The following is a 20,642-nucleotide window of genomic DNA, read 5'->3' on the forward strand; positions in this document are numbered from 1 at the left end:
GGTTTGATTTTCCCTGTATCAGGGACTGAACCCCAGGGCTGCTGGACCATGGAGGCCCACCCCAGCCCTTTTTATATTTAACGACAGGGTCTCAGGAGTTGCTGAGAGCCTCACTAAATTTTTGAGGCTTGCCTCCAACTCATGATCCTCCTGCCTCAGCCTCCCGAGTTGTTGGGATGCAGGCGTGAACACAAGGGGATGCTCCCAGCAGGAAGAAGGCCAACCGTGTCTCTGGGGATGAGCCTGAGCAGAAACGAGACCATGACCCTGCAGTTTGTAAAAAGTTGGCTTTATTTATCATTTAATCACCATATCTCATTTATGCCATTTTGGCGTCCACAGTGGCAGTCTCCTGGAAGTTGGGTCAGCCCTTGCCCACCACTGTGATCACTGCCCACAGGTTGTAAGCCCAGACCACACAGGACCAGTAGGAATGCAAGAGACTCTGAGGTCTGGCGCTCTCCAGTCACAGCCCGGGAACCAGGGACTGGGCCTGCATGCCAGAGGCCATATAGTCCCCAGCGGTGGCCTGGGGAGGCCCTGCCATCTAACAGGTGCAGGAGAGGGATGGTGGAGGCCCCTGTGGGCTGGGAGGTGGCTGGTGGCAGGGTTGCCCTGCTGGGGACTGGGTCCAGACAAAGCCACATGTGAGAAGGTGCTGGGCCCTGGGTGGGAACAAGGTCCCCCCGTTCTTGTTCCAGGTCTCTGGGGACAGTGTACCACCTCTACTGAGCCTTTACAGGGCCCGTGCAGAATAGGGGCACCCTGCTGAGGGAACCTGCAGCTGCATTTGAGAGGGGCCTTGAGATCTCCAGGATGGTCCCCAGCTCCATGGTCTACTCACTTGTCACCACAGATGTCATTGTCTTTTTGTCTCAGACACCAGAGCACCTTCCTGGGAACCCCAAGCCCCAGACCCTGAGCTCAGGCCTTGAGCCTGAGCCTCCCCTCCCAGCCTCCTAGTGTGGTGGAGGCTGTATGTGGTGGAGGCCGAGAGAGCTGGCCCCTTACTTGCATTTGGTCCCTAAGTGCAGTCAGAACATTCTAGAAACAAAGGGAGAGACAGAAGACGGCCCTTCCCAGGGGCACAGGGTCAGCTGCACAGTGAGGACACACCACGGCTGACTGGAGTCTGGACAATTGGACATGGTGGGGTGGTCCCCTGAGAGCCCTGAGCTTGGCCAGGCGAGGGTGGAGGTGGTGACCCCAGGCCTCCCCCAGATGAGGACAAAGCTGCCTGGTCATGAGGTGTCCACGAGGTGGCAGGGATGGCAGTCCTGGTCCCCTCCATCCTGGTCCCCCTCCATCCTGGTCCGTCTCCATCCTGGTCCGTCTCCACCCTGGTCCCCTCCATCCTGATCCGTCTCCATCCTGGTCCCACTCCATCCTGGTCATCCTCCATCCTGGTCCCCCTCCCTGATCCTCTTTATCCTGGTTCCTTTCCATCCTGGTCCCCCTCTATCCTGGTCCCCTCCATACTGGTCCCCCTCCATCCCGGTCCCCCTTCATCCTGGTCCCCCTTTATCTTGGTCCCGCTCTATCCTGGACCCCTCCATCCTGGTCACTCTCCATCCTGGTCCCCCTCCATCCTGGTCCCCCTCCATCCTGGTCCCCCTCTATCCTGGTCCCCCTCCATCCTGGTCCCCCTCCATCCTGGTCCCCTCCATCCTGGTCCCTCTTCATCCTGGTCCCCCTCCATACTGGTCCCCCTCCATCCTGGTCCCTCTCCATCCTGGTCCCCCTCCACCCTGGTCCCCTCCATCCTGGCCCATCTCCTGTTGACTCCCAATGATCACTTTCAGAAGAGAATGTGCTGTGGTCCCCTCCATCCTGGCCCATCTCCTGCTGACTCCCAATGATCACTTTCAGAAGAGAATGTGCTCTGGTCCATCTCTATCCTGGTCTCCTCCACCCTGGTCCCCCTCCATCCTGGTCCCTCTCCATATTGGTCGCTCTCCATCCTGGTCCACCTCCATCCTGGTTCCCCTTCATCCTGGTCCCCCTCCATCAGGATCCCCTCCATCCTAGTCCCCCTCCATCCTGGTCCATCTCCTGCTGCCTCCTAATGATCACTTTCAGAAGAGAATGTGCTCCGGTCCCCCTCCATCCTGGTCCCTCTCCATCCTGGTCCCCCTCCATCCTGGTCCCCCTCCACCCTAGTCTCCTCCATCCTGGTCCCTCTCCATCCTGGTCCCCCTCTATCCTGGTCCCCCTCCATTCTGGTCCCCATCCATCCTGGTCCCCTCCATCCTGGTCCCCCTCCACTCTGGTCCTCCTCCATCATGGTTCCCCTCAATGCACCATCCATTCATACCTGACCTCCTCCATACCTGATTCCCCCACACCTTATCCCCTCCGTACCTGTCCTTCCTTCATACCTGATCTTGCTCCGCACGCCTCCCCACCACATGGGGCCTCGTAACACTGGCATGCCTCTGCGAGAGCCCTCTAGGTGGCTTAGCTGGGTCCCCTCACCCCCAGTGCCTTCCTCACTCCTGCTCAGGCTCTGCCCCATCCTGCTTCCCGCCTGCTCGGGCTCCGGCTGTCCTACAGTGCACACCACAGATCATGCACATGTGTGACACTCACACACTTGTGATGTGTGACCTTGGACCTGAGTTCCACAGTCACTGCTGGGCTGTGGGGAAGTTCAAAGCTCTGCTGCCTCCTGACGATCACCTTCATAAGAGAATGTGCTCAGGAAGGGCTAAGGATTCATCCAAGTCATGGGGAACCTGAGGTCTTTCACCTCCAGGGCAAGTGTGCACTGTGATTACAGTAATGAAGCCGTCTCATTGGTTTAAAAAGTGACAGTTGCACCATCAGATGGTGTCCGAGAGGGCTGTGGGTGGAAGAAGAGGCATGTGACATTCTGATGCTGTGTGAAAGGTCAAGCCTGGAGGATGGGCTTTGGTGGCCAGCATACCCCAGCATTTAGCATAGCACAGGGCACACCATAGGTTCCCAGTGAGTAGCACAGGGACGGCACAGCTCGCCGCTGGAACAACAAAGTGTCATGAGCTTCCGTGTGCACATGCCATCTGTTGCTGTGTGTGTGTGTGTCTCTGAGTCTGTGTGTCTCTGTGTCTGTGTGTGCTGTGTCTGTGTGTGCTATGTCATGTGAGAAAAGACACAGCTAGATGCACAGTGAAACACTGACTGAACGGTGGCCGTGGACACAGTTTTAACATAATCGTCTGCACCTTCTACAATTGTTTAGTGCGTTGCGAGGGAAGGCGACCAAGGCCAGTCCACTGGGCAAGGCCTGAGCTGAGGGTCGTGTCTCAGGCCTGGCAGTGAGGCAGTCTGCTGAGCAGGGGTCCTCAGGATCGCCCTGCATTTTGGTGAAGCTAGGAGACTAGGTTGTGCTCGTTTTCCGTAAACCACTTCTGTCTTTGCTTCCAGAATCTGTGTGCTCAGTCCTGGCACCAGGGCCAAGGTGAGGCCCTGCCTTCTCTTGAGTTTGAACAGATTCCAGAATGCAGTCCCAGCGTACACCACCACCCACAGGTCCTTACCTGTTGATCTCCAGAGTGTGCACACCATACTTGCTCTCAATCCAGTACTTCCCTGGCTCACCTGCCTGGCAGATCAGACTGCCATCTTTGTACCTGGTCAAGGAAACCTCTATTTTAGTTTAAAGGCAGACTTGTCTGCAACCTTTCTCAGACCCCACACTGCCCTCTAACGCAGATCTGCTCTGCCAATGCCTGGCCCCTTCCTCAGCACCACACAGGGGATCCAGAAGGCATGAGGTCCATTTTTAGTTTGCTTTTTACATATTTTATATTTTTATTTTTATTTATTTATTTTTCAGTACTGGGATTGAACCCAGGTGCACTCTGCCATTGAGTTACCCCCCTTTTTATTCTTAACTGTGAGACAGGGTCTCACTAATTTGCACATGCTGGCCTTGAACTTGAGATCCTCCTGCCTCAGCCTCCCAAGTAGCTGGAACACAGGCATGCACCACTGAGCCTGGCTCTGTTTGGGGTTTTCTTACAGGCTGTGCTGCATCATTAGGGCTGTCCAGGCAACCTCTGACCTGCAGAAGGCCACCTCCAAACATCTGCTTGAGCCTTGTTAGGAGTTCAGAAGTTCATTTCATTAAAAAAAAAAAAAAAACTGTAGCTTGTGCTAGCTAGGTTGCAGCCTGGCCTATCAGGCTGTGTTCCTGGAGCCCGTGGGGTGAACCCACAGCACTGACCCATGGCCAAGGAGGGCCTCCCCTGAAGGGCAGAACTCCCTGGGCCTCTGCCTGCCACCTGACGGTACTGACCCACCAGGGAACGCACACACAGATACTTGGTTTTGCAGCAGATGTTGAAGCAAGCAGGGTCTGTAGGGGGTGAAGATTCAGCTCTTCAGTTCTCAAGCTGATTCCTACCATAGGGCAGACCTGTGGGCTTGGCGCCCAGAACCAACAGTGGTGCTGAGGCCAACTGGGTAAGAGCGGGGCTTGCAAACACAGGGCGTTATAGGGAACTGCCTTCAAAATGCTCTGGAAGATGGGCTGAGTCAACGTCACTAAACGCCAGCACATTATTAAATGGAAACTTTGTGAGTTCCTGTTAACCTGTCTCCACCTCGTGCTTCTCCAAGCACCCTTCCTGGAAGGAGACACAGTGGGACCTTGTCCCTCCACAGCAGAGCCCCTCACCATTGTACCACGGGCGTGGGGAAGCCATGCACAGTGAAGCAGAGCCTCACGGACATCTTCTCCCAGACGGTGTGGGACCTCAGCCGCACCAGGATCTCAGGGGCCCTGCTCACACGTTCCTCAAATGCGTGTCTCTCCCACGCCATCTGGTCCTCCACCTGCCACACAGGAGCAAGAGTGGTCAGGGGCAGCGCCGCATGGCTAGGCGCCAGGCACTCACCACCTGGAAGGAGGCGAACTGCGTCCACCCCGCTTCCCAGACCTCGGCTCCTCCTACCATGTGCTGCAGGGCGTATTTGTCCAGCTTGTCCCGGGCCTGGGACCTCGCCAGGTGCACGTTCTCCTCCAGCTGGGCCAGCTCACTGAGGAAGCGCTCCCGCTTGGCCTTTCCATAGGCAGCCACCAGGGACTGGTACCTGCAGGTCCAAGAGGCTGTGTTAACGTCAAGTGCAGAGAAGACCCGGTGGGCTGACAGGCCACAGGCCCTCCTGGATGCCCAGAGTGGGACGCGCCACCTGCACTCATTCTACCTCTTTCTTTAAGAGTGTATTTTGGGGAAGAAGTTGTGAAGAAGAGCATGTGTGTGATTTATGAAGAGAACCAGGCAGGAGGGACAGGCGCAGGTCTTCTTGGGCCATGACAGGCCCGACTGTAACAGCTGGCTACGTTCTAGAGACCTGGAGCAGCCGTGGCAAACGCCACACTCACACCTGGCCACCTTTGGCACTGGGGAGCTGCGTGTGCTGGTTGGAGACTCCAGAGATCAAGGACTGCTGCAGGGCCAGAGGGTGGGGGGACCGTCCTTCAGGGAGGGCCGGCCCCTGTTCTCATGTCCACAGAACTCGTGCCCAGCAGGCACTTAATAAAGACGGTGCCACTGAAGCCAAGAGGTGGCCTCTTCCTTTGATGAAGCAGAGGGCTCAGCTGTCTTCTGGGGAGATCAGCAGCTGCTGGACGAGAGCCGCTTCTGTGCTGGCTCTGACATGACTGACGCCTGGGAGTGCAGACCAGTGTGGGGGCCTGGTCTCCTGCGCAGGCTGCGGTTTCTGGACCCATGTGAGACTCAGCCTTTAAACAAACAGTTAAGAAAAAGTCTGTGTTCCAGAGAGGATAAAGCAAAAGATGTAGAGCCTCCGGTTCATGAGGATGGAGAAGTGGCTGAGTGCTCACAGCCGGCCTTTGTGAGCCCCTCCGCTCCACCTGACCCCATGGCGCCAGGGATGTCCTCAGAACCAGGCCCTGCGTCCCGACCTCATCCCCGTCTTCATCGGGCACCCCCCTGGCCCCACCGGAATCGGCCGCTCTCGTCACCCCTGGGGACTGCATCCCACTCACAGAAGTCTCCCCACTGTACCCTCCTGTTGAAACTCGGTCCTCCCACGAAGCCCCTCCTCGCCCCAGCACTGCCCACGGGCCCCAGAGCTCTGCCAGTTCCTCTGTGGGCTTTATGAAGACAGCCTGTGTCCTTTGTCCTCCTCTGGAGGGACCTTTCCTGCTACTGTCCCCAGTGAATGCCCGCACTAGGACTGGGGGGACTCTGGTGCCCGTGGGGTGGGGCGGGTTGTGTGGGAGCCTGGGAAGGAGAAGCTGTGGAAGTCAGAGTTGGTGCTTTGCCATCAGAGGTGGCACCAGGCCCCAGAGCCAGGCCACCAGAGCTGAGGAGCCCTGTGCCCAGGGGTCAGGAAAGTCACCCAGATCAGAGGCGACCATGGGTGTCCTGCACCCAGGTGCAGGCTCCCGTCCAAGGCCCTTCCCACCAACCCATGGGCCTGACACAGGTTGGCAGCTGCCCAAACCCCAAATAAAACTCAGACTGAGTGCTACGCACTTGAGATCAGGATTCCAGAAAATTCCACAGCTTCTTCACACAGAGCGGGACACACAGCCAGCCTCACTTGGCCCATGTTGACAGGCCTTCCTCGTTGCTCCTGACACAGGCCCCAGTCCCCCGCCCAACTCTGTCTCACCCAGACGTGCTGGGGCCCTGTTGGCCCATCAGAGGACACCTCCTCACACCAGGCGGGCTACTCCTGGATCCTGAATGCTGACTCCTGCTTCTCCTGGGGCTTGCCCACCGTCGGCTCCCAGGGCCTCTCCCGGCTCATCACTGCCTGCTTCCTTCCGCGCCTCTCTCCCTGCAGAGCGCGGCCTTGGTCCTGAGCATCCACGGTGTAGGTCAGTGGCACTGGCTTCACAGGTGCCTGAGACTCACCCAGGCAGGAGGATGCTCCTGCTCCTCCCTCCTGGGGCCAGCTCTAGAATGTGGGTCTGCAGAGCAGGGAGCATGCGCCTTTCCAGTCCCAGTGAGTCCCTGAGTGACAGGGAAGGGTCAGAAGTCCTGCCTGCCTCCAGGGTCAGGGCAGGCCCGGGGTCAGGCTCCAAGCGGTGTGAGCCCTGCCCCTGCTCTTCAGACTAAGCACAGAGCCCAGGCTTGCTCTCCACCGAGGGCACCGCCTTCACAGTTGTGGTTCAGGACGAACGTGGGTCTGGAAGTTCCTCCCCCATCCACCCCCGCTGGGCATGTAGAGAAAGTCTCTGCCCATCTGCCACCAGCTGAGCTGGACTCTGGCCTGTGGGAAGAATTAACCAGACATTGCCTGTGCGTTCACACTAGAGGTGAGCCCCGTAACAGCCAGAACTCGGGGGCCATCCTTCACCAGCACAGAAGCGAAGGCATCTGAGGGCACTTCTGGTCTGCCATATCCCTAGGACTCCTGAGCGCCACACAGAGCACAGTGCCCCTTCGGCATCTGGCTTGGTTTGGGGGAACCCGGGGCCTCAGACACCCTGAGCTGCCGCCCCATCACTGGGCTACTTCCCCAGCTCTGTTCTGAAGTTCAAGACAGTCTCTTGCTAAGTCTCTGAGGCTGGCCTCAAACTCGCAGCCCTCCTCCCTCAGCTGGGACCAGAGGCCACCGCGGGACCCAGTATTTGTTTCACATGAGCAGCAGCATGACCCGAGGGTCCCTGGCTCTGCCTTTGTCCAGGTTGGTGAACTGTCATCTGCGCGTAGGTAAGGAATTCAGCGCTGGGATAACACCTGGGCTAGTGTGTGAGGTGAAGTGTGAAAACAGGGCACAGTTCACTTCACCTCTCAGCCCCCCTCACACAGGAGCACAGCGAGCATCCGAAGGCCCTGGCAGCTCATCAAACCCCCGCCGCACACACTTGCCTCCTAAGGAGGCGGGATCACTGTCCAGGTGCCTCACATGGAAAAGTGCATGTGGGATCTGAGAGTGGAAGGCTACATGGCCAGGAAGAAGGACAGCAGGATGGGGGTCAGTACAGGGCCAGCTCCACCATGTCCACATGGACAGCAGCCATGGCCATATGCTCACCCATGGCCCTTCCCGTGGTGAGCTACCAGTGGGAAACCTGAGGAACAGGAGCTCATGCCCTAGGTTCAAGGTCACACGGAAGAGCAACGGATGAAATAACATGGTACAGCTCACGTCTTCTCTGTCCAGTTCCGAGAACTTAAATATAGGTAGAAGAACCCTTTTATTTTTTTTTTTTTGAGAGAGAATTTTTTAATCTTTATTTTTTAGTTTTCAGCGGGCACAACATCTTTGTTTGTATGTGGTGCTGAGGATCAAACCCGGGCCTCAGGCATTCCAGGCGAGCACGCTACCACTTGAGCCACATCCCCAGCCCCAGAAGAACCCTTTTAAAAACAAACCAAGCAAGTTTAAGTTTTAAATACTTAAAAATGCAGATTGTTTTTGTGTCTACATTTTGAAGTGATTCCTTAATAAAAGAAGTTTTCATTTGGCAATAAAATCCATCTACAGGGCAAATTTGCCAAAGACGCTTAAAAGGTAACTCCAGGCTTTGAAAATAGGAGCTTGTCTTACAGCTACCTATTGGCTGATTGAACAAGTCACTCCATCACAAAACAATTTTCAGAAGGAGCCATGTTAACCCAGTCTCGTTTTTCCTTCAGGCTCGGTGTTGTCCACAGACATAGAGAAAATCCTTAAGCAAGAGTAGGGAGCTGGAGGGAAATATCACTGTGTAAAGTATCCATCTGTTTATTTTGTTCTTTAAAGACCAAAGCAATGCCACCAGCCATTTTTCCACACCTGGGATTAGTTTTAGGACTGACATTGTACTCCGTCCTCTCTTTCCTATGACAATCTGTCCACTGAGACAACTCCACAGAAATGCAAAGTATGATGATTTATAGACCCTCTGGCCTCCAGTTTCCACTGGGACAACTGCTCAAGCCCTGGCTCCCTCTTTGGAAGATGACCTTGCTGGGATCAGCCACTGTTCCTTACTAGCAGAGAGGCTGGGAGTGGAAATTCAGACTCCATCTCCAGCGGTCAGCTTGGCCGCCCCAGAGTGAACAGACAGCTCCTGCAGAGGCCCTCCAGCCCCCCTGGACCTGAGCTGCAGCCTCCAGGCTACAGAGCAGGAGACTCCCCCAAGCAGCCCCTGCTGGGATTCACAGAGTTCACGCAGCAAAGGCTCCAAGGCCAGTCCCCTATGGTGACCTCTCTGCACGCTGCCCTGGGTGTCCAGCCTACAGCTCACTGAGTCTGCTCTGACCACACTCTGCCCAGCCGTGGGGCCGCTGGGCAGTTACCTTCTTTCATTCTTATGCTCCTCCTCCGAGGTGCTCAGCCGCTTGGCACAGAGCTGGCAGGTTGTCCCCCCGGCCAAGGTCTGGCCAGATGCCCTCTGTGTGGATGACTGCTGCTTAAGGGACTTCTGGGATGACCCGGAGGACGCCCTCCTGAAGAGACATTGGTAACAATTACCTGTCCCGGAGATGGTTGACATGCATCCCAGCAGACACCACTGGCTTTTCATACACCCCAACCGTCCTGGCAACGCACACATGTGCACACAGAGCGCACTCCCACACATGCACGCACTCACATGCACATACTCATACACAAGTGCACACCTGGGGCACACCCACATGCACACGTATCCTCTCCCACATGCCTACACATGAGTACTTGCACACATGCACAAACCCTAACCTGTATCACGTCCTCTCTCCCTCCACATCCCCCAAGTCAGGTCCCCCCATCTCCCTGGGTCCAGGGCCAGTCACTGCCTCACACACACCCTCACACACTTGCCTGAGCCCCTCTGGGTCTGAGGCCATTCCCTGCAAGCTAGTCACTGCCTCCCAGGGTCCCTCCTGGATCAAAGTCCTGAGTATGTACACCTCAAGGATCCGAATCTCCCTGAGGCCCTTAGGAGGGGCTGCAAATGTTTGACTTCTTTTGTTACAGGGGATGGCAACTCAACAGGAGTGCCACAAGTGATCTAAATATAGGGTGTTGGTGACATGTGGCAGGACCCACAGCTCAGTGCCAGGCCAGAGGTCTCTTCCTCCCTTCTAGCCAGCCCATTAAAATCACAGAGATGCTGCCATCAAACAGCATGGGACAGGCGTGTGCCACTGCCCAGAGATGTCCTAGAGGCTGCGGCCAGCTGCATCTGCAGGAGTACAGTCTCCTGCCACAGGACTATCTCGATGTAGAGAACCATTGGCATTGGCTGCACCTGCCAGTATTGTTCCATTGATCTCAGTCTCTCTGCTCTGTAGTTGGCAGACTTTCTAGATCCTACTTCTAGAAGACACAGAGGAAGAGCAAAACTGATGAGCTGGTACCAAGAGTCCCTGGGGTCATGGTCTCCACCAGGGGCTTAGCACCAGGCCCAAGGAACCTGCAGGATACCGTGCAGTCACACAGAGGACATGTGCACCAGGGGACACTGCCACCCCTGCTCTCCCACAAGGCAGACATCACTGGGGTTGGGGGATGAATGCTTCCTACCCCGACACGCGGGCCCCGCAGGCAGAAGCGGGCATGTCTAGCCGGCGGCGACTGACCTTTTGGAGGCATACTCGTGCAGCAGGTACCTGGTCTGAGTGTCACGGTAGGACTCGTCAAAGTGCCTCTGTCTCTTCTGGTAGAAGGGCAGCGCCACCAGCGACATGGTGCGTGCTCCTGGGGAGGAGAGCAAAGTCAGCCCAGCTCTGTCTCCTGGGGAGTCGGCCTGCTGAGGCCTCTGCATTCACATCTGCATCATGGGACATGCACTCTAGGCACAGCCCACGGGGGAGCGAAGCAGACCTCACAGGTGCAATCATGGGGGCCTGGCGTCGGGAGCCTGAGGCACCGCCCTGGGCCCCATCTCCTCTCTTGCTTTCCTCCACCAACACTGGAGGATGGGGCTGTCTGCCTCGTCCGACTGTGAACTCCATGTTTATAGAGCACCTAGTGTGTTCATGGCCCTGTGAAGAGCAATGTGAGTGCTAAGGAGAAAAGCAATTGAAACAGGGGCTGGGCTGGGGCTCGGGTAGAGCGCTCACCTAGCCTTAAGAGGCCCTGGGCTCGAACCTCAGCACCCCGCACAGATAAATAAATAAAATAAAGGTACTGTGTCCACCTACAACTAAAATAATTAAAATATTAAAATAATTAAAACACAGATCGAGAAGTCAACACATTCTTGGAACACAAAAGGAGAAGAGGCGGAGGCCGGGGAGGTGGACATACCCTGGGAAACGAGAGGAGAGGGCAGCCGAGAGGCCGGGCAGCAGGGAGCACAGAGGCCAGGTGGGATAAGAGGTGGCTGGCCGGACAGCGGGGGGATCTGGGGAAGGAGGGAGCCACACACAGGCAGGACAGCAGTGCAGAGGGCCTCTGTGGGGAAGCTGTGGTGTCCACTCAGGGCAGGCTGGAAGAGGCGTCCTGGTGCCTCTTGTGTTTACACCGACATTGAGTCAAACTTCCAGTGTGTTTGCCCAAATGTGGCCCACATCACAGGACAGGAGGTGCTGTCCCCAACAGGGAGTGCCCACTGGCTCCACCACGCTCTGAGGAGGAAGACGCCCATGTCTTTAGGGCGAGGACCGGCACCCTCTCACTGTTGGAACGCCTGACCATCTCCTGCACCATCAGCACTTGACCTTGCTGACTCCACCTGACGTGTGCTCCGGTGACCTAGAAGTCCCCAAAGGCTCCGTGAGTACAAGTGGGGCACAGCTGGGGCTGAGCTTGCTCACTTCACTTCACAGTGAGGCACAGACTCGCTACAGGTGTCCCCCAGACACCGAGAAAGGTGAGGCATGCTTCGCCGCATCTGTTCCCAGATTTGTCCTTCTCCTCATCAGGACATCAAAATCAGGAGCCACCAAGTGCTCTCCACATGCTGTCACCTCCCTGTACAAGTTCACCCTGGCCACTGGGAGCACCTGCCACGTGCTGTCCAAGCCCAGGTCCTGGAACCACTGGACCTGAAGGGGGACCTCTCAGAGCCTCTGGCCCTGCAGCAACCCTGACCCAGGCACTGACCCCTGCGCCAAGCTGCCCTGGACTCCACTCCTCCTCAAGCTTCTGCCAGCCAGACATGGCAGCAGGACATCAAGCCATGTCCAGGCCTGAGCACTTCCCTGCTGCCGAGGCTCATTCCTCGGCCACCTCCTAACTCAGAGCTTCCCTGGCTGGGGTACCTGCCCTCCCGGCACTGTGTGTGGCGAGACCCAGAAGCACCTTCCTTGAGCTCCGTGTGGGCTCCGTGGTGCAGCCTGGGCAGGTGTGCGTAAAGCAGAGGGTCCTCAAGAGAACGTGCCCGGTGCCACTGTGCTGCCAGGCTGGGAAGGGGCCCTCCACCCCTGCCACCCTACAGAGAACCCGGCCTTCCTGCAGAAGAGGTCTCAGCAGTGCTACGTGTCGCACATGTGCCCCCCAAGGCCAGGAGAAGCCTCTCCTCAAAGGGCAGGTCTTGGTGGAGCCCATGGTGCAGGGCTGTTGAGAAGCCCGACTCCCCAGGGACCTGAGAGCGGAGCCCTCTGTCACTCCGGGGCCCTGCTCCCTTCCCTGTAAAGCCAGAGAGCTGCACTAGGTGGCAACTAGATCCCTGAAGCCCCAGCCATGTGTGTGTCCACCGCCATGTTAAATAACACTGGTGGAACCCTGCCCTGTGTGAGCTGAAGGTCCCCAGGAACACCACCCACCCAGGTCCCGCAGAGCCCAGGCGTCAGCTGGTCTTCTGACCACTCCTGGCCACTGTCCGACTCGGCCTAGCTCTGGGGCCACGCACAAGTGCTCCCCACATGACTGGGGACTTTGACATCACCATGAAACCCAAGCCTGTGCTGGAGCCTGGGACTGAGGTCTGGGGATGCCTGGTCCTAAGCCCTTCCTGGGAAGAGCCCTCTTGAACTCCTCTTTCATGCAGCCAGGCACCGCTTCAATTTGCAAAGACATTTCAAGTTCAGAGCCGTTTATTTCCATTTGGTGAAAGAAAGTATTGATTCTGCAGCTGAAGATGTGGAAGTCCAGAGTCACACCCAGAGGGAAGGACACTCAGGGGGGAGAAAGGCAGGGGTGTGGCACTCGGAGAGGCCCTGGTGACTAAGCCCTGGGGTCCTGTGATGGGCGTTCTCCTGTGCCTCCACCCCGGGAGTTACGTGGACCAGTGATCTTTCCAAACTGGTTATCAAAAATCATGACAGCACAAAAGTCCTTAAAAACATAGGGGTCAATCAAATATAGCTTGATGTCTGATCTCTGGCAACTAAAATTTCCAGAACTCCTCCAGGAACCTGCCAGAGCCAGAACGTGAGCTCCAGGAGTCCAGCCTCAGAGCTACAAAGTCCTCCTGCTACTGAGAAGTCTGACTAATCTCACCCTAATGCTTGAATAGGGCAGAGTCAGAGAAACTGGATCCCACACTGCCTCCTGCACCAGCTGGCTCTTCAGCAACCAGGGAGCCACCGTGTTGTCACGGGCATGAGAATTAAATCAACAGTTCTCAAAATTCCACAGTTCCACCTGCAGAGTCCCCTTGCTGGGACCAAGAACGGCATGTGCATTCCCACAGATCCACTGCTGACCTGCTGACAGTGATACTCTATGCCCCTCCAGAGCACTCACATCTTACCAGTCTCTGCCCACTCTGCCACTTGGACAGCTCAAGAGGTCAAGGTCTGGGCGCCCGGGACTGAAAGCCCCTCCAGAGGGAGGAAGGGGCCGGTTGGTGCAGGGAGTGGGCAGCCACCAGCAAGTCAGTGCCAGGCTCCCGAGAGGTCTATCTGAGGACCCTGTTTACGAAGACACCTCTGAAGATGTGTACGCCACGTGCTCCAGGCTCCTATCTTCCTTGAACTCAGTCAGGAAAGAATGTGAGGCAGGGAGATAGGGAATGTCAGCTGCCTCTCTCCTGCTGGCTGTCCTGCCTGGCCTCAGGCACAGCTGCCAGCCCTCTCCTTTCCTGGAAGCCTATCTGCCAGCCCTGCAGAATGCACAGCTCCTCACAGGGCTGAGCAGGCAGCCGAGAGGTCCTGGAGAAAACCTTCATCCGGAGCCAGCCTCTCGAGTCCCTCCGGGAAGCGGCCACCCCTGGGTCTAAGCCAAGTGACCCTCCTCTCCCTTCTTCCTAAGAACACCTCCTCTTTGCTTCATACCTTCTGCAACTCTGCCCTCTCCTCCTTTTCATTTCTGAGACCCTCGTGACAACCAAAGGTGTTGGTCAACAGAGGGACATCCGTGCAATGCTGCAGATTGCAGAAGAGACCCCGCTTCTCGGACGGGTGGAGAACAGCATGGCAACACAGGCCAGCACTGGGGAGCGAAGAGGATTCGTGGAGCACAAAGCCTCGCCACAAAACCCAGACCCCCGAGTTGATGCTCTGCTTCCCTGAAGGGAGTCTTGGACAGAGCAGCCTGGGAGACCTCACTGGGCACTAGGTCCACCCCAGTGTGGCTCTTCCCCCAAAGCCACCGCCAAGCAAAGGTGAGACGACGGGACACTTACCCAACTACAGGAGGTGACAGAGGAGAGAGGCTCTTGCCGCCCGGGCACCTAGCTTTCCAGGCTCTGGCTCTGGAGCCCCATCCTTCCTCCTATTTATGGCCTGAGGAGGTGCTATATTTAGGCACATGGGCCTGCCTCTCCCAGATGATAGCCGCATCATAAATCACTGGCCTGGTCTCAAGAGGGAAACGCCCGGCTGCAGGAAGTGTGAAGTGTCCATCCTGCGCCCCAGCATGCACTCTCATTCCCAGGAAGCAGGGGGACTATCCGGCTGCTGACCACAAAGGATAGCCACTGACTTCCCTCCAGGTGGCTGTCCACACTCGCCTGTCTCTGATTAAGTGCTCAGTCCTCTTGTGCTGCGGGGTCCCTGGCACGTGCACCCTAACCCAGGGTGAGTCTGTACAGGCCTGATGAGCTCTCCCACCGTCCACTGGCACCTCCCCCCAGGGGCTGATGAGCTCCCACTGTCCACTGGCACCTCCCCCCAGGACTGATGATCTCCCACCGTCCACTGGCACTTCACCCCACGGGCTGATGAGCTCCCACCGTCCACTGGCACCTCCCCCCAGGGGCTGATGAGCTCTCCCACCGTCCACTGGCACCTCCCCCCAGGGGCTGATGAGTTCCCACTGTCCACTGGCACCTCCCCCCAGGGCTGGTGAGATCTCCCACTGTCCACTGGCACCTCCCCCCAGGGGCTGATGAGCTCTCCCACTGTCCACTGGCACCTCCCCCAGGGTGGACAAGGGAAGCTGGCAGCCCTTGTGTGTAGTGCATGTGTTTTAATTTCAGAAACGACCTCGCTTTGCACTGGATCTACCTCAGGCTACTCAGCAGGATCTGCCTTGCCATTGCAAGGGGCAGGCCTTCTCCACAGACCAGGTCTTGATCAGAGTCACCACCATAGACGTGTGCTGCCGCTGAGCTGCACCATGATCACTGGTGTCCATCACTTTGCACAGTGTGTGTCCAAATATAAATAGCACACACCTGGCACAGTGCTGTGGCCAAGAAGAGGGGCCTCCTGAGGATCTGCGAACTGCATCCAGACTGGTTTGTGAGCTTCAGCCAGCAGCCTCACAGAGCTGGCTCCCCATCTGAAAACGTGTGCAGTAGCAACTCTCCTGTGAGTTTGTTGAGAAAATAACACACGAGAAGTGTCTAGAACCTTAAAAAAATGCCTCCATGCTCCACCTCTGGTTTGCCAGGAGCACCAGGAACCAGCCAGGCCAGGGGATGAATCAGGAAAGGCAGCATCAGAGAAGGAAGGCTTTCCACATCCTCTCCCCAGGTCCCTGACCAGGGGCTCTTGTGTTCTGGGCCTTGCTCCCCTCAGTATCCCAGGGGCCTCATGTATGGACCCCGCCTCACACAAAACAGCTGTCTTCAGCCATGCCCCAGGTGGCCCGTTGGTCTTTCCTGCAGTTTCCCAGCAAACTGTAAATGCACAACCCACCTGCGCTTCAGCCCTGCACCTGCACCAGGAGTGTGCCTGACTCAGGTTAGGGGAGATGCACCGGGAGTACCCTGGAGAGGACAAAGTCCTTCTTGTCCCAATGCATTTGCCCCCCTGGCCCCAAGTTCAGGAATCCACTTGGTCTTGCTGCCACCAGGACCACATTCCTCCAGTTCTGGATGGGCCTACCTCTGTCTTTGGCCTCACAGCACCTGGGGCAGTGCTCCAGCAATAGGACTGGGGTTTCCCAACACCTGACCTTCAATTCAGCAAGTGTCTGCTGAGTGCCTCCTGTGACTTCAGGAGGGTGCACGGAGGACCTCGGTGGGGTGGCTGACGGACGAGAGAGCAGCTGTTCACAGTTCTGGGGCTGGATGTCCAGGACCAAGATCCTGGCGGAGCCAGTGTCCACGCAGGTCCTGCTTCCCGGACCACATGGTGGAGGCCCAGAGAGCCCTCCTCGGTGCCTCCTATAAGGGTACCAGCCCCACTCCCCAAGGTTCCTCCAGCCTCATGACCTCTTCCCCCCCCCAAACCCTCTCCTGATGCCATCACCTTGGGTTTGAAGATTTGAACATATGAATGGAGACCGGGGACACAGCATCCAGACTCTGACAGCAATCAGACATGCTGTTCCTGTTAATCAGTCCCTTCCTTGGAAAACCCAAACCTGCCCTCCTCCTTGAGGTTCAGTCCTGACCCATTGCTACCCCACCCACAGGGGGACTGCTCAGTGTTGTGAATCCCAGTCATGTGGGTCCAGCTCTGGTCTCTCACAGGGACTCCTCCTGAGAGAACCCAGGGCTGTGCACCCCTTGTCACTGGGAGCCTCAGAGCCACATGCTCTTCTGTGACATGGGAAGCCAATTTTCTGGAAGCCTGATTCTAAAGAAATCCTGACCTTTCCAGCCACCACCCTCAGGGCAGGGCCCTGAAGAAGGACAGAGGCCAGCTCCCGACAGGAGAGGCTGTGCCTTCCCCTCTATGAAGGTAACAGATCTGTGAGCCTAAACTTTGACTCCCCAGGACCCCACTGTCAGCCCTGGGTGGAGTGGCCCTGAACTCTGACTGGAACCCAGAAGCAGAACAGTGAGAGACCAACCCAGAGATGACGCTCCGCCGAGATGCGACCCTCTCACTAGGTCTCCACCAGCAGGGTGGACAAGCTGTCTCTGCTGAAGCTACTCGGGTGGGCTCCTGTGTGTCCAAAGAATCCCAACTGCAAGATGTGGCAGAGCGCAGTGGGAAAGGGAGGTGGCTGCTCCCAGGCCTCTGGGTCCTCCACCCAGGCCAGAGGGTGGGCTGGAGGGCCAGGGTTGGGCCAGAGGGTGGGCTGCAGCTGGCACAGGCCAGAGGGTGAGCTGTGGGGCAGAGGTTGTGCTAAAATTCCTAGAAAGGAAACCTTCTGAAAAGGCTTTTTGGAATTATGACATCACATCAGAGTGACACATTGCCTACGTCACATGTGACACAGAGTGGAAGAAAGGCGTATTCTAGGCCAGAATGTTCCTTTCAGATATAACCACGGTTACATGTATGTAGTTGATCCAGCACTACTAGGTACACAGTGGACAAACTTGAGTCCTATTTGGAACATCCGATATTTAGAAGTGCACGAATTATGTTAAAATAGAGGTAGTAAATAAAACAGTTTGTAGATTTAAAAAAAGAAGAATCCTGACTGCTACAAAGGACTAGTCAGTAAGGTGCATCCTGATCCACAGCTGGAATTTCCAACTTGCTAAATGGTCAGTGAGAAATGTCATGTGACCTAGAAAAGGGGACCACAAAGCAGGATTGGAGGTGTCTTCATCCTGCAGGACTCTGGGGTCCTATGGTTGTTGGCCAAGTGGAGTCCTGAGAATTATGCTCTTAAAGCACAAGGCCAAAACTGATGTTCAAATCAGGAGAATCACTTTCAATATTTGCAAGAAATAAAATTATTCTTGAAGATATTTTGACAACTTCCACACATTGGCCTCAGAAAACAAAACGTGGTCCTATGGGTTTTAGAAGATAGCCAACTGCCCAGCGCTCAGAGCTCTTCCCAACGCAAGGATGAAGCCTCTTGGTGCAGAAGAGCGGGAGTGGGGCCATCATGGTGGAGATGTGTTGGGGCTGCAGAAGTGTCCCAAGAGCTCAGAGTGAGACCGTCACCTGTTATTGGGGCAGTTTCAGGGACACCTAGCAGCCTGTTTCCTCATCTCTGGAATGAGCTTCCCAGGGGAGACTGCCGGGGAAAGAGATGAAATCAGAGGGAATGGGCAGCATTCACCAGGAGCTGATGGGGTTGTGGTGACCAGGGAGCTCCATGGCACCCGGGCACCATGGCACCGTGGGACCACAGTGTTCACAGCCTGCCTCTCCCTCCACACGGGCAGGGGCACACCCCAGGGGTCCCTGAGACAGAACACCAGTAGCCCTCGCGTGGGGCTTGCACGTGCCCACCCCATTCTTGCTTACGAGTGGCATGGCACTCTGCACCGTCCTGCCCAGAGTCCAGTGGCCCTGCCAGGCAGGGCCATCAGAGAGTGCTGCTGAATGGCACACCAGGAGGCACACGTGACTTGTAGCCACTGCTCCCAGCTCTGTCCCTCTCTGTCAGTGAGAAGCGTCTGTCGATGCAGGACATCCCACCCCTAGGTGTGCTCCAGCTCCCTGTCTCCTCCAGGACAATGTAGGCCAGGGCAAGTCCCCCCACACTTCTAAAGCCACTTGTGACCAGAACAGTGCTCGAGGATCAGGGCTGGAGGCCCTGCACGGCCTGCCCCCACCATGCTGCAGAACTGTCACCCCCACCCCAGGGTCTTCTCCGCCCGTTTCCCCTCCACTCAAACTTCAGCACAGGCACCAGGTTTGGGGTGCCTCAGCTGAGCCTGGCTTAGGCTCCCCGGTTACCCACGGGCCGAGTTCCTTCCCTTCGGGCCCACGTCTGGATGCCGAGCATTGTCCGTCACAGCGGCTGTCCCAGCCCACCTCGAACCGGGATGCTGTGGAGTCCCAGGACCTTCCTTAAACCTGGCACACAAAACCCGCTCAGCAAATCCTTGTTGAGTAAAACAACAAAACACTTAAACTAGCCGAGTCTCCCCCGCCCACGGCAGCCAGAAATTCCATGTGACATGGTCATGCTCTTCCCGACTTTGCTGCCACTAGATGGCTCGTTGTTTGGCATTACTCTGTGATATAGTGCAAAGGTTTTTCCATATTTTGTAAATCAAAACATATCCTAGAAAACCTGTCAGCAGGGCTTAGCTCTGCACCCTTCAGGCACCATGTGTGCGGACTCTGGCACGGCCTCCCTTGTGGTCACTGTGTGCTACGTGCCCAGGCCTTGGCGGCACGAAGCCCAGAACCCAGCAGAGCAGGGGGAGTTTCCCCCAAACAGCACAGTCCCTCTGGACTAGGAAGAGGATAAAGATGTTCTCAACAGACAGGAAACCAAAGAGGACATGCTGGCCTGGTGCGTGATGAGGCGGGGGTGGGGGTGGAAGGCGTAGATCATCTGCAGGCTGGGCAGACACACGTTTCTACATTTGGAGATGCAGGGCTGTCATCTCATCGGCGGTGCATTCTTTGCTGCTTCTAAAGCCTTGAGAGCTGCCCATCTGGCCAGGTCAAGGCTGAAGGGTAAAGACTCCCTCCTAAAATCCATGCCACTTGGCCAAAGACTCGTTTGGAGATGATGGTTGGTCCAGATCTGCACCTTAGCTGGGGCTGAATGCCTCGCCCGCTGTGCAAGCCAAGTAGGAGTGTCTTCACCAAGCGTGGAAGCCCGCTTCTGCCCTGTGGATTCTCCTGGGGGCTCTGCACACAGGGCTCCTGGGGACTTGGTCTCTACAGTGCCATTAATAACCACACCATGCAGGAGGCTGTGCTGACCACAGGGCCTGAGCTGGTGGTCAAGGGCAGGGCTCTGTATCTGTCAGTCTGTCCTTGGAGTCCCGTGCCCTTTCCAGAGCTCTTCCACCACCCAGAGTCTTGTGATTTTAGACAGATGCTGCTGGTTTAAGCCCCAACAGGCTCTCAGTTCAGTGCTGAGTGATCATGCACAGGGACAGAGCCTATCACACAGGAACAAGTGGCCAGCAGCAAGGTCCCAAAGAAGATCCAGGAAATGGGATCCAGGGCACAGGCCAACATGCTAAGGAGAATTCCGTTCCGAAAGGGCCCAGAGGCTTAAAGATTCCACGTAGCACATCAGGCCAGTCCTTACAAGAAGAGTGGCTACAAAGGGGGGTGGATGGACTCTGGCAAGTGGGCATTCACGCAGCAGGCTCAGCCTGACCTGCATAGAGCCTGAGGCAAGCTGTGTGCCCTGGGTTCCAGAAGAGGGAGGGGTGGGCAAGGCCAAGAGAGGCGGCACCCAGACCGGCACGGGGCAGTGGAGCTCACCCTCAACACCCTGGCTGCACCCCAGGAGGGCGGAAGCTGGGGCCCAGAGGGGCCAGGGCCTGAGCCCCACAGGTATGAACTAAGATTCCTACACCTGGATTTCCAGGCCTTTGTGTGTCGGCCTCCTGGAGGGCTGACCTGCCACCAAGGGAAGGGGACAACAAAGCCAGGTCAGGGTCCTGGAGAGGGCCCCCATGCAGTCCAGCACATGACTCAGATAAAACCCCGACTCAGGGAGTCTGACCCGGTCAGACAGCACACCACTGTGTGGCCCTGGATGAGGCCTGAGTAACTTTCTGACGGGGAGGAAGGCAGAGGTTGGACAGAGAGCTGAGATCTCTC

At 56.7% G+C, this 20,642-nt stretch overlaps 1 protein-coding gene across 2 annotated transcripts; it reads right to left on the minus strand.

Moving 5' to 3' along the window:
• Positions 1-3,175: 3,175 nt before the first annotated feature.
• On the minus strand, positions 3,176-14,537 carry LOC308634914 (myomesin-2-like). 2 transcript variants are annotated; one of them, XM_081269112.1, is made up of 6 exons: positions 14,447-14,537; positions 10,545-10,632; positions 9,249-9,398; positions 4,938-5,076; positions 4,661-4,818; positions 3,176-3,611 (listed from the first exon to the last, which is right to left on the minus strand). In XM_081269112.1, exons 2-6 carry the CDS (start codon positions 10,619-10,621, stop codon positions 3,515-3,517), a joined length of 621 nt encoding a protein of 206 aa, XP_081125238.1. In that variant the 5' UTR covers positions 10,622-10,632; positions 14,447-14,537; the 3' UTR covers positions 3,176-3,514. The 2 variants fall into 2 exon arrangements, with proteins under 2 accessions (XP_081125238.1, XP_081125237.1); XM_081269111.1 differs by having other exon boundaries at positions 10,515-10,632.
• Positions 14,538-20,642: the final 6,105 nt, after the last annotated feature.

This window comes from Spermophilus citellus (assembly GCF_964194105.1).
Source record: "Spermophilus citellus genome assembly, chromosome: 16".
Lineage (NCBI taxonomy): Eukaryota > Metazoa > Chordata > Mammalia > Rodentia > Sciuridae > Spermophilus > Spermophilus citellus.

Bases quoted from the DNA above. Each gene is read 5' to 3' on its own strand.
- LOC308634914 (XM_081269111.1), bottom strand. From the start codon at position 10,621: ATGTCGCTGGTGGCGCTGCCCTTCTACCAGAAGAGACAGAGGCACTTT. The intron at 9,399-10,514 runs GTCAGTCGCCGC...ATGTCTCTTCAG, and splicing joins CACGAGTATGCCTCCAAAAG to GAGGGCGTCCTCCGGGTCAT. The intron at 4,819-4,937 runs GTAGGAGGAGCC...CCTGTGTGGCAG, and splicing joins AATACGCCCTGCAGCACATG to GTGGAGGACCAGATGGCGTG.